We start from the raw sequence: 12,996 nt of genomic DNA, 5'->3' as shown, positions 1-12,996 counted from the left end.
CCCTAGTCAAATTGATCATACAGTTTAGCCACTGGTTTCATAAAATCACTTTCTGTCAGAGCACACAGGTAACAAAGGGTAGGGGGTAGTTTGTTTGGTTTAAGGAAGTCCCAATTAATAGTTTATTAATTATAATGTAGAGCACTTCAAATATCTTTTCTTTCCAGTGACAGTTCAAGACAGTCTGCTATTCAAAGCATCTGCAAAGTCAAGAAAATTTAATAATTGGCATGTTAGATGGTCTTTACCTAACAGTGTGATCATCCCTGACACAGAAGTAAATCTTGGTTTGATGTCTAATGCCAATCTTTCTCAGAGCCAGAATGGTGTAGTGATTTGAGTGCTGGACCAGCACTTTTGGAGACTAGGGTTCCAATCCCTGCTCAGCCATGGAAACCCACTCTCTCAACCTCAGAGGAAGGCAATGACAAACCTTCTCTGAACAAATCTTGCTTTGAAAATCCCATGGTAGGTTTGCCTTCTGTAAGTCTGAAGTGATTTGAAGGCATACAGTGACAAGCAACATTAACCTTTCCCAACATTGAAGTCCCCAGATGTGTTTAAGTATGTCTCCCATCATCCATAGCGATTGCACATGTTAGCTGAGGATGATGGCGATTCTCAAGCAAACCATCTGGAGGGCATCTTCTTTAGGAAGGTTGTTTTAATCATAATGTATTTCTGACCCTTGAACCTAATTTGGGGATTTTAAGGAATTTGCTTTAACTCATGTCCTTCAAAAAATAATACAGAGAAGTACTCTTTAGTTTTCTGTCCCCCTTCCCAACTTTCTACCAACTGTGATTTGTATTCTGTTAGCGTTTTTCCATCTTCCCCACCTGTATTCTAGTAAGGAATGAAAATGCAGATCAGCATACAACATACAAATCAGCAATATGGTTAGAACTATCAATAGGAGATTGTTGTTCTTATTTTTTAAAATAATTTTTATTAATCTATATATTGTATCACACAGCCATACAAATTCATATAAATAAAACATAGAGCAATAATGATAAATCAGAAACAGATAAATCAGTAATAGTATACATTTGTAATAATCAATTATTAAAATCTTCTTTATCCACCATTTCTTCATTTTCATTACTTATCTTGGTTTCTTCTTCACTTTGTCTTGTTGTTCTAAATTATCTAAATTGTCTAAATTATCATTTATCTATGAATTGATTTACCATTTCATGTCTTATCTCCTCCAACCATCTTCCTAGGTCCTTCTCATACAATTTTTTATCTATTTCACTCTACATGCATACCCAAAAAAACATATGACTTCCACCACCTTGGTTAAGAAAGCAAAGAACTCTCTAATATCCTATTATCCTGTTTTTATCTGATTCTTCCACTATAATATATAGCCTATACAGTGGATCCTTGTTATACGCTGGGGTTTGGTTCCAAGATCCCCTGTGGATAACAATAAAAAATGGAAAATCAAGATTTGATATTTGAAATTTATACTTTTAAAAAATAGTTTCAAACCATGTATGCTTGAATCCTTGTATAAAAAATCCGTGTATAAGAAGGGGCGATTGTATTAACATGCTAAGTTATGTATAAAATATATAAAATATACACGAGATGTAATCATATGAATAACCTATGTATCTACCCAACCAATTATTCAAACCTAGCTTAAGTCTAAGAGAGTGAATTTCCATATTCATATTACTATCTTTGTATCTAACATACCATTCCTATAACTTCTAACCCATTCCTTTCTATAGATATCTATGATTAGATTGTTACTTAACGAGCAGAAAAACAGAAGTATAATAAACATCAAAAAACAAAGAAAAAGAAGTCAATATAGTCAATATGTAATCAATAAATCTCCCCACATCTTCTTGATAAGTTCTAATACTTTTTCCCATTCTTCTGATAGTTCCCTGGAGAAATATCAAAGGAGGTTATTGATCTTATGTACATGAGAAAGAGACAGGTGAAATGTTCAAGGAACCCAAAGTAGCAGTGCCTAGATTTTCCTGAGCTGAATCCAGTGATCTAGCCATTGATCCAGATCAATAGTGCCTGGGGGTTTTCATTTCAGGCTGGAGAGTAACTTTGTATTTTGAAATGTATATGTACTGCTTAACAAGATTTTAATGCAGTTAATTTCATGTCTAATGTATTTGGTGGAAGATGCTATGTTGAATAGCCCAAACTGATATCCACAACCCAAGTCTTGGCTAACTTACCTGTAGCAGCCACGATGAAGCATTTTTTTTCAGTGTTGTGTTGAATATTTTGGTACAGTAGATGGTCGCTTTTTTTTTTTCAAAGACACAGTAAGAAAATTGAAATCTGCACCATATCTGGAAAATGAATTAAATTTAGGAAGTTATGAATTTGATTGCATTCATTAAATTTGTTTTACTTATGCTCTCTGGGAAATTAACAAACTTTAGTCTTGGCAGATTAAGAAAAGGGGTTGAGAAATCTCCATCTGATCTCCATATGGCAAAGGCATATTAGGAGAGAATTCCTCTATGTGAAGTGTTCTTGGGTTAACACCAGCCTTTCAGCTTACATCCAGCTGGTAAAATCAAAGTCCAAAACACAAAGGAGAATCTCCAAAATCAGCACATTTCCTTCATTTTCTTTAATTTATTGGGAGGAAGAAAAGGAAATTCTATTATGAACAAAATACTTAAGGCCACTTTATTGAAGAAAGGAAAAGGAAAAGAAACTGTTTCTAGGCTAACACTTTATGAACTAGGCTTCATCCAACTTTTAATAAGATTTTTGGTTGCTAATAGCAGGTGCTACTGTTAACTATCTGTGTGATCTAACTCACCATCCTTCAGCTGATGACTTGCAAACTACAACTGGGTCTTTCCCAAACTGAGCACTACCCCTTTTCATTAATGGTAAAGTATATTTTATATGTGTGTTCTGTTCTTGTGTTCTCATAAGAGAAAGATGAAGTAAGGAGGAGGGATGAGGGATTAGAGTAGATATGGAGAAAGAATGGAAGAAGGATAGGCACAGCCAACAAGAAAGAAAACTCTTGCATAGATTTTTCATGGCCATAAAGTCGACTCTATTACCATAAAGAAATGTGGGCAGAGTGTTGCCCACAGGCTGCATGTGGCCCTTGGGACACCAAATTGTGACCCTCTGAGAACCTCCAGATATTTCCCCCTCAGGTTTCCAGACCCTCACACACCAGTTCTGGGGGGGGGCGGAATTTTTCACCCAAAAACTAGCTAAAAGTACCCAAACCAGCCACAAGTGCAGCAGTTTACTTCCCCCCCCCCTAAAAAAAACCCATAACAAAAACAATAGGTCCCAAAACAGCCAAAATGGAAGTGATGTTATAACTCTCCTGGCATGGCAAAACACAACAGTGAGGCATGCCAGAGGGGTGCAGAGAAGAATATGGCCCTTTTGTCATCTGCAGTTATCCACCTTGCCATAACGCATCCCATCTCAACAGAATGCACCAAGAATCATGCTTAGCATTTCAACTGTTGTTTTCTTCTTTGGCCTTGGATCTGGGGCAGACACACAACGGGCAGAAGAAATAAAAATCAGAAACTTACATTTCCTCATGCTGTCATGATTCTAATGCCAATAGCATGAACTGCCGGAAATCTTCATTATTTTCCTAGAAACTCTTCAAATGTAAACATCCTGTTGATAGCAATCTCAAATTCTTCCAGTGTTTTCACAGCTTCTGCTAGTATGTATATAAACCTTCATACCATATTTTATGGAAAATGTATTTGATGATATGTTCAGCACCAAGACAGAAAAGGCTTGAAATTGGGTTAGGCAAAAAGTACATGGAAATACATAGGGCTGGGAAGGGCTAAAATTAGAGTATTTTTCTAATAAATAGTTTATTTTGATGACACTGAATTATGAGCTGTTGTACAGATTACAAATATGTCTGGGGAGGGGTTCCCTTGAATCATGGAATCGGATGAATTAAATATATAGTCCTGGATTTGTGGGTTAATGCAATACTTTGAAGATTTTGCTTTGATTCTGTAGCTCATTTCTTTCATTTATCAATGATGATATCATGGCTCAGTAAAGTTCATTTAGGTCAAAAGCAAGCTATTACTGTTTTCTGACCTCACAGGACAGAGTACAGAGATATGCTGAGAAGCTGTTAATATTCATTTCAGTAGCATATGGAGCAAAGCAGGCCCTGATTTGCCTCTTCTGCTCATCATGTCTAGGGCACATTTAACTGACTTATGTGTTCATTTAATACATGCCATCAGTTAAAAATATGTTTAACCTGTTTTTTTGCACAGACTGTTTTTAAAGTGGAATATTTTGGGGGTAATGTAAGTACAGGGTATTTATAACAACAAAAAACTCGTAAAAAACAGTAATTCAACAACCTGCGTTGAATTCTGTACTGAGTTCTGTATTCACCCACTTGAGAACAAGTCCCACTAAATGCAGTGATGTTTATTTCTGAGTAGATATGTATGGAGTTGTACTGTATGATTTCTTTAACTGAGTACTAGCCCTAATCATTTCCTGGTCCTAGAAAAGAGGTGGTGAACCTGTTGCCAGGTGTTCTTGCAATTTAACTCCCATTAGCTCCAGCTTACACATGGTAAACCGTTTAGGGAGTGCTTAAGTACACTGATAAGCGGTATAGAAATGTACTTGCTATTGCTATAAATGGTTCCTGGTGAAGGATGATAGAAATTGTAGTCTAAAACATTTTGGATAGCCACAGTTTACCACCCCTGCCCTAGAGAGACAAATTTCTGCAAACTCAGTTTTGCCTCTAAGGACTGAATAATATGGCAGTTTTAAAAGAAGTGGGAGTAGAAGCCATTTTAATTTGTACCACACCATTTGAGGAGGAAGATGGACCCCTGCAAAAATGACCCCACCCTCAAAACCTTGGCTTAGGGGTGTTTTTTATCAGGACTGTGACAAGAAAGGAAAGGAATACCTGCTCCCCAAAATGCTGCAGACACAACAGAAATTCACAAAGCCTAAAAGTTAAAGCCAGGAGCACTGGAATCTCTCACTGTTACATCCCAATCCAAACATCTTTGCCTGAAAGCAAATCATTTTGATCCCAGTGAGACTTTTGTTATGCTTCAGAGTACAGCTTTCAGCGGTAATGCAGCATGAGCAATGCAGAGGCTGCCTCTGTATGTAGGCTGAATGCACAACTGGATGCAAAACATATGGAGGAATCCTAATTTGTAGTGTATGTTATGGAGACCTAGGGTTGCCTGATCTCAGGGTCTCTAATTTTCATGTGTGATCTCCAGGCAGGTGACAAGAGTGCAAATTCTACAGTATTGTGGGGCTCACTTGAGTGCAAGAGGAAAGGGCTATGTGCTAATCTTCAGTTCAGCTAGTAGAGCACCAGCTTCCTACTATTTCCAACAATTAATTGATTTGTTACTGCAACCTGAAAATATTTTCCAGGAGTGTATGAACATTTGGCTATCCATATTCACGTGGGTTAGGGGCTCATGACCACCACGAAAGTGGAAAAACCGCAAATATCAATGGCACCCCCCTTACTCAGCAGGACCCTCATGAGGACAGCAAGATAAGATGAGAGGTGCTGCCATGGGCTTGGGTCCCTGGCTTGGGTCCCATGGACTTGCTGTCCCTGGCTCTTCCTTTGCCCCTCTCTTGCTGCCTCTTTCTCGCCTGCTAGCCTTCACTGCCTCATCCTTTGCCCCTCCCTCACTACCTCTTTCTCTATGACCACTAGCCTTAGCTGTCCATGACGCTTCCTTTGCTCCCCCCCCCCTTCCTTGTGTCTGCCTGCCTGCCTGTCCATCCTCCCTCTCTCCCTCTTTCTCCCATGGCCAGGGCTCACATGGAGGGAAAGAGCCCACTTTCTCTTTCTCTCTCTCTCTCCAGCTCACTTTCATCCCTTCTCCCCCTCTGCACAAACTCATGAATAATAAAATCTGTGACTGTTAAAGCCATGAATGAGACCCAGGATCACACTGTGTGTGTGTGTGTGTGTGTGTGTGTGTGTGTGTGTGTGTACACACTCTCTCTCTCTCTCTCTTCCAGGTCAGCATTCTCTGAAGATGCCAGCCACAGATGCTGGTGAAACATCAAGAATAAACTCTTCTAGAATATGGCCACATAGCCCGAAAAACCCACAAAAAACTATGTATTCACTTAGTTAAATTCTTCCTTGCATCCCAGTCATTGTGGTGCCAGAGCTCACCCACTTGCTCTGCTCTGCATCCCCTTGTCACTAGAAGCAAGTAGGCTAGATTAAAGTTCCTGATCCCATCTCCCTAAGTATGCTAAGTGAGAAAGAAAAATCCTCTCATTTCAACTTGATCTAGCAATAGCACCTTTTAACTAAGATTTCTGTCTCAGGCCCAGTACCGACTGCTGGTTTGCAGTGGTCTGGGGCCAATTCTGTGGTTCCGGAGTGCGCAGAATCTACACGCTTCAGAACCCTAGCATGTGATGGCAGTGCCGTCTTTATGCACCGCTGTCCACATGGCACGCTTGTCAATGATGTCATGCGTGCACTGCGTCCAAACAGTGTGGCGCGTGTGTGACATCACCGCAATGCCCCAGGGTGCAAATGGCACCTTGGTGGTGTTGAGGGAAGGAGCTGTATTTCGGTGCTCCTTTTGGGGGCGGATCATTGTCGCGGCCATGCAGTTGCCATGGCAACAATCCAGAGGAGACAGGGGCGGCCTCTGCCCACCCCTTTCTTCTAATCTGTACTTCAGTTTCCAAACAGAAAAGCAAGTACTCTATGCATGTATGTTTGAACGATAAGCAGTCAGTATCTATTGTTGGTTCTTAAGGCACAATGCATCATATCACCAGGGGGCACCTCTAGGTCCTAGGTTTTGATCCAGAAACAGATCCTGAAGTGCCAATCCTAATGGAGAGGGATATGCCTTTTCTTATCGTCTTGCAATGCAGATGTGTATCCCCACTTACCAGTTACTAGTGATGGTGATAGTGATTATTTTATTTATATCCCAGCTTTTCCCTAGCCTTGAGAGTGACAGCTGCTTTCGTAGTTAAAACAGCCTCAGAGAGAATTCAATCAATTTATTATTATTGGATTGGGACTTTTCGTTTACCAACATGTCATCCTTATGTCAGGAATTCTGAACATCATTACTACTTCTCACCTGTAACATTTTTAATGTGTAAAATGTTTTCTGTTCTCCAACCAGGCTGTGTTGTAGGCCATGGTTATTTCTGTCATGAAATGGAAACTGAGATGGAGGTCCAGAGGTGTTAGGTCTAGTGCCAAGTTGTTGTTTTTCTGGCCACTGGATTTATTTTGTCTTGTCTTCTGCTTTTCCTTCTAAAACATTTCACTACTTTTGGTTATAGCTGACATTTTATTATGGAGCAACCGATCCATGGTGTCCTGTGGAGTACTATGAAGCTATGAAGATGGAATTTCCAGAAGGAGACATCCGGTTGTGCGAGAAAGGATTCCGCCACGCTTTTGTCCTGGAAACAGCTAAAGAGATGGCGGAAATGGTTATAGATTGGGTACAGGATGATCTAGCTAGACTCTAAATGGAGGTGCACCAGTCTAGGTAGGAAATTACCAGGGGTGGGAGGGTTAACTGTTTTGTGGATGTGTAACTGTTTGTACTTGAACGGCTAATTTCACCTGTGCATTGTGGATGCTTTTCTCTGGGAAATGTGGCCTAACTTTGTGCTCTGAACAGAGCTTGGAAAAGTGACCTTTTTGGACAATATCTCCAGAAATCCCCCAGCTAATATGGCCACCAGCCAAAATGGAGTCCCATTGTCAGGAGACTTATTGAATGCCTACAGTGTGATTTGTAAGTACCAGGACTGGGTTTTGTCAACAGCAGAAACTGGACTTGGAAAAGTGTATTATTGGCCCAAAGGTAATGTCTCCTGTATTCTAAATTACTCTCAGGTAAACCAATGCTATGAATTGTGGTAACAGTGCAGTTTCCCATTGAAGAGGCGCTCATGCATGCATACTCAGGGAAGGGATTTTTTTTCCAGCGATGAGAGTGATCAAGGACTGAAGACAGACTAAGTGTTTATATTCCCTGAAGAAGGGAAGAACTTCCTGATGGTGAGAGCTGTTTGACAGTGGAATACACTGCCTCGGAGAGTAGTGAAGTCTCCTTATTTGGAGGTTTTTAAACAGGCTAGATGGCCATATGTTGGAGGTGCTTTGGTTGTGTATTCCTGCATGGCAGGGGGTTGGACTGGATGACCCTTGGGGTCTCTTCAAACCCTATGATTCTAGGGTTGGTACTGTATCAAACTGACATTTAGAGAACTAATGTAGTATAGTGGCTAAAATCTTGAGATAGGAGAATCCCAAAGTCAAATAATCTGCCATGTACATTTTATTTGGCCTTTGCAAAATTTATTACCATTGCAAGTATTGTCTCTCAGTGAATATGAGCACCCAGTCTCTCAAAGAGAAGGAAAAAGGGATATTAAGGACTGAAATTTGAAGAAAGACCCAATTCAGAGAAATGGACCATCACTGCTCTTAAATGGGAAGCAGTAATAAAATTCAAAATGGTGAGCCATGATGCTACCAGCACATGAGGCAAATAAGATATTGTTGTCCCTTTTGTCAAGATTAAGAACCAAAGTGGTATAGTGGTTAGAGCAGGGATATGCAAAATGCAAATTTCCAAGATTATTTTTCTGGCCTTGAACCCATCCAGCCCCCCTGTATTGCCCACTCCACCCCACGCAAAAGGTTAACTGCTACTCCAGAAGATTAATTTCACAAAAGCAGAAGATAATTTGGCAAATTTCAGGATTTTTTGTTTGTTTGGCAGTCTGTGATCCCTTGGAGAGTCCTCTGGAGTTGCCCACCCCAGGTTAGAATGTTGGATTAGGACTGGGAAATCTAAGGTGATCCATAAAACTCACTGAGTGGACTTTGAGCCAGTCTCTCTTTCTTTGTCTGGCCTACCTCAGAAGGTGGTTGCGAAGATAAAGTGGGGAGGAGCCACTTTATGCTGCTTTGAGTTTGTTGGAGAAAAAGGAAGGGATAAGTAATAAATAGTACTACTGCTTACTCATACTAGGCACTGTTCACCCATTAAGTGACACACACCTCCAACAGTATATTGATAAATACAGTAGTCTTTCCAAGCATGTACGTCAACAAAGAAAGGAGTCTGGAGAGGCCACAGCTCCTCAACAAGTGTACATATGGTGGTAACTGTGCTTCTCTTATGTCTGTGAGAAATGTCATTTAAATGAACTTAGACTAATTAATAAAATTATTCCATTCATCCCATATTCATCCCATGGTTTCCTCTGTGTCATTACACGAGATCTATGTCCAGCTATTTTTACATCCATTGTTTGTATGAGGCTCAATGGTGCACAAGCTGCTCATCAGCAATTAGACAGGTCATTATGAATATTGTATCCCATCCTAAACTCTTGTCTTTTATCAGAATGGCTCATAGAACTAGCCAGTACTAGCTAATGAAACCATTCCAGGCAATTTTGGGAGGAAAAGTGGGGCCAATGGAACTGGTGTATTCAAGACTGTAGTGAAAATCAGTAGAGAGTATTGATTCACTATTTTGCTCAGTGCTGTAATATTCCTTTTATTGCTGCTTCTGTTATGACAGAAAAGATCTATCGGGAGAAGAAAGCGCCTCCCAAAAAGGAAGTTGGTCAGAACCAGTATCAGCAGAAAGTTTGTTCAGGGTTAGTACACTTGTCCCTCCATATTCACTAGGATTAGGGGCACAGGACCCCCGTGAATACGGAAAACCGCAAATAACAAAAACACCATGTTTTTACCTGAGAGGACACATTTCTAGGAATCCCTAGTTCCTCCGGTGCAACTCTGTGATCAACATCCAACAAACACTGACCATAGAATTGCACAGGAGGAGCTACAAATGTCTAGTAGAGTATTCTCTATAGGAATCTCTAGGTCTTTCGGTGCAACTTTTAATTAAAGTTGACCATAGAGTTGTACCGGAGGCCCTAGATATTCTTAGAACATATTAATCAAATCCATGAATAATCAAATCCACAAATATCAAATCTGCAAATATGGAGGGATGAGTGTATTTGCTCTTGACAAACAGTGGAGGTGTGGCCGGGAAGCATAGTATAAGATCAAATAGCAAAGTACGAGTTACCTTGTTTTTTTAAATCAACAGTGTTCTACCCCATCTTCAAAAAGGGGAATCCTTTATTTTCAGATATTCTTGGTCTGCAGTTCCTATCGAGGCTTAATCCAGCTAAGACAATTCAGAGGAATGCTGTATTCCAACATCATCTGGGAGAATTGCACAATTGACACCCCTGTTTTAACTTAACCAGAAATAAAGCTTCCCACGTGTTTTTTTTTTTTAATATACTGAATGCCCCTTTTATTGTGTAACAGTCCAGTTAGATGGAGAGATATTTTTAGCTAGCTGCAGAAAATTTCTGCTGTTGACCATTTGAATGTGTAACCCCTTGAGAAAGGCCAACCAGTAATATAAAGATTGAAACGTGTTGGGCTTTTTACAAAACAGGATAGTCATAAAACCTTTTTAAAGAATACAATGCAACCTTCAATAAGCACATGAATACTTGTTTTTTTTTCTTTTGCCTGTCGATCCAGATATGTGAATAGGAGGCCAGTAGCATCAATGGAATTCTATTGATATCTAACAACTGTTTCAAATGACCCCGTCCCTTGCACCGAACCAAAGTCCTTCATGTTCAGTGTTCCCAATCACAGTAATGTTTTCTATTGTGTGAGCAAACTTGTCCCACATGTAATGGGAAGAACTACCAAAAGTTGCACAATGTTGGGGCTTATAGAGCAGCTTATATAAACTGTCTCCCAGGTCCTCAAATTCCCTGTATTTTGCAGTTTGTCACCCTGGTTTCCATTTCAGTATGTTTAGGTTAGCTACTAGTGAACCTGATGTTACTTCTGATGCTGCAACAAGCAGAGATTTGGGCTTTGGGGCATTTGAAAGCAGTATCCTGTGCTATGCAGTGCTACCCTATTTGATGTTTGCCTCCCCACACAACCAATTCAGCATCCCAGCTTAAGTATTCTGTTCCTTATTCACAAATGTCATGGATTTGGCAACTAAGAATGTAAGCTGCAATGACACCAGGATGCCAGGCGGAAAAATATCACTGATGTATTAATTACGCAAGATGTTTGTTTATTTGTTTGTTTGTTTAAAAATATGTTTCTTCTGTTTAGGGCAGGGGAAGGCAATTTCCAGCAGCAGCCACAAATGCCTTCCCCCAGGTTGCAGCCCCCCCCCCGTCTCCTCCCCAAATTACTTTGCAAGCCCCATCACACCCTCTAGTGTGCGCAGGAGAGATTTTGCCAGAGTTTTGTCTCCAGACATGTTTTAGACCAATGGTACTCATGCAGACGATGCCACACACACACACACACACTCACTCACTCAACATAGTATATAAATACAAATTTTTGTTATTTAATGTGTGTGTTTTCATTTGCCAGCATGGCAAAGTGGTTTGATTGTTGGATTAGGACTCTGGAGACCAGCATTCAGCCATGGAAACCCACTGAGTGACCTTGGGCAAGCCTCAAGGGAAGGCAATGTCAAACCTCCTCTGAACAAATCTTGCCAAGAAAGCCCCATGCTAGGTTCATCTTAGAGTCGCCACAAATTGGAAATGACTTGAAGGCACGCAACAACAATTTTCACTTGCACATTCCTATATATTCATATTTTAACATTTTATAAGGAAACAACAATTAGTTTAATTCGAGCAAGTTCAATATTTAACTCAACGCATGTGTAAATTGTACACATAAAAAGGTTTGGGAAGAGGAGGATAAGGGATCAGAACCTCCAGGTTTCACACACACCTGAGCAACTGTCATAAAACCCTGGGGGTCCTGCCCCACCGTTTGAGAACCACTGTTTTAGACTACAACAGAGGAAGGGTTGTTGTTTTTTTCAAAATCAGAAATTACTAGATGTTTTGCCCAGTTTTGAAGAAAAGGACACTCTGGGACCCAAACATATTTCCCTTACCAAAATGCAGAGAAATTGCCCATAATATCAACACACACACACCAAAATGGCCTAGAAGTGACACATTACTTGTGGTCACCAAAAATGTCAGCTGCTAAGATGCAATGTTGGCCCTTCAATTTTGCAGAGGAAGTGAAAATGGGGCAATGTGACCCTCCAGATTCCTCAAGAATGTGAGGGGCCTGTTAAAGTTAAAATATGAATATGTTAGGGATTGGAGGAACACTGGGGGCCTTGGCATACTGTGTTGTATGAATTGGTATTTAGATGGTTAAATGATATCTTGTCTGTACTGTTCTATTCAGTGTGACCTTACTGGGTGCTAGTGTTAATCAGCCCTTTTAATACAAAAAGGAAAAAACAACATTCCTACTAAATTTCTATGTGTCAGATGTGGTTGGCAGAGAAAAAAATGTGTGTTCATAGTAACTGACAGTACCAGAAGCGGGAAAATCCAGGCCTCCAGTGTCCAAGAAGTATATGAAAACATCCTGCCTGCATAAATGGCAAAGGTTTTAAAGCAGTACAACCTTGCTCATTTGCAGTAATGACTAAGAAGCCCATTTCAAGTATGCACGTTTTGTAAATTTTACTGAAGTACTCAATTGCCTCATCATTCCAGTGAATTTTTACTTGGAATAGCTGTAGGGTGCGGCTTTTTAAGTATTAGAACCTCATTAGCCTAAAGTTTTCAATTATTAGTTTCATACTCTCCAACCTTTCACAGATGAGCATTGAGACACATGTGTCAAAGCAACATCAGAGTGTGGTCAAGATAGCAAAAGTGACTAAGCTAGGAGGAGCTGCAGCAGTTTGCTTTTGCCTGAGCCTACTGGGAAGAACAAGATTTTGCCTTCTCCTCCCCTCACTGAGCAAAATGCCAACCACTTTTGCACTTTGAACTCCATTTGCACCAAGTGAAGTAAGCTGAGGCCAAGAAGAAAAGTGAGAGGAGGGAGAAACTGTTATATTTTAAAAGACC

At 40.2% G+C, this 12,996-nt stretch overlaps 1 protein-coding gene across 3 annotated transcripts in view; it reads left to right on the top strand.

Annotated features, from left to right (window-relative positions):
- LOC149305232 (lipid droplet-associated hydrolase-like) overlaps nucleotides 1-12,996 on the top strand; it is a 113,570-nt gene that overhangs the window by 91,763 nt on the left and 8,811 nt on the right. The window contains exons 7-8 of one of the 3 annotated variants that reach the window (XM_089477696.1): nucleotides 7,345-7,556; nucleotides 12,742-12,757. In XM_089477696.1, coding sequence (XP_089333822.1) covers nucleotides 7,345-7,536 — 192 coding nt within the window. In that variant the 3' untranslated portion in view covers nucleotides 7,537-7,556; nucleotides 12,742-12,757. Of the gene's footprint in view, nucleotides 1-7,344; nucleotides 9,599-12,741; nucleotides 12,758-12,996 lie in introns of those variants that run through there. The other 2 variants (XM_089477695.1, XM_089477694.1) reach the window with 2 other exon arrangements.

The sequence above is a fragment of the Sceloporus occidentalis genome, unplaced genomic scaffold (genome assembly GCF_023333645.1).
Source record: "Sceloporus occidentalis isolate IW3139 unplaced genomic scaffold, rSceOcc1.0.p SCAF_12, whole genome shotgun sequence".
In the NCBI taxonomy this organism is placed as follows: domain Eukaryota; kingdom Metazoa; phylum Chordata; class Lepidosauria; order Squamata; family Phrynosomatidae; genus Sceloporus; species Sceloporus occidentalis.
Note: the sequence above shows the minus strand (reverse complement) of the source record. Positions and strands in the feature narration are given on the sequence as shown.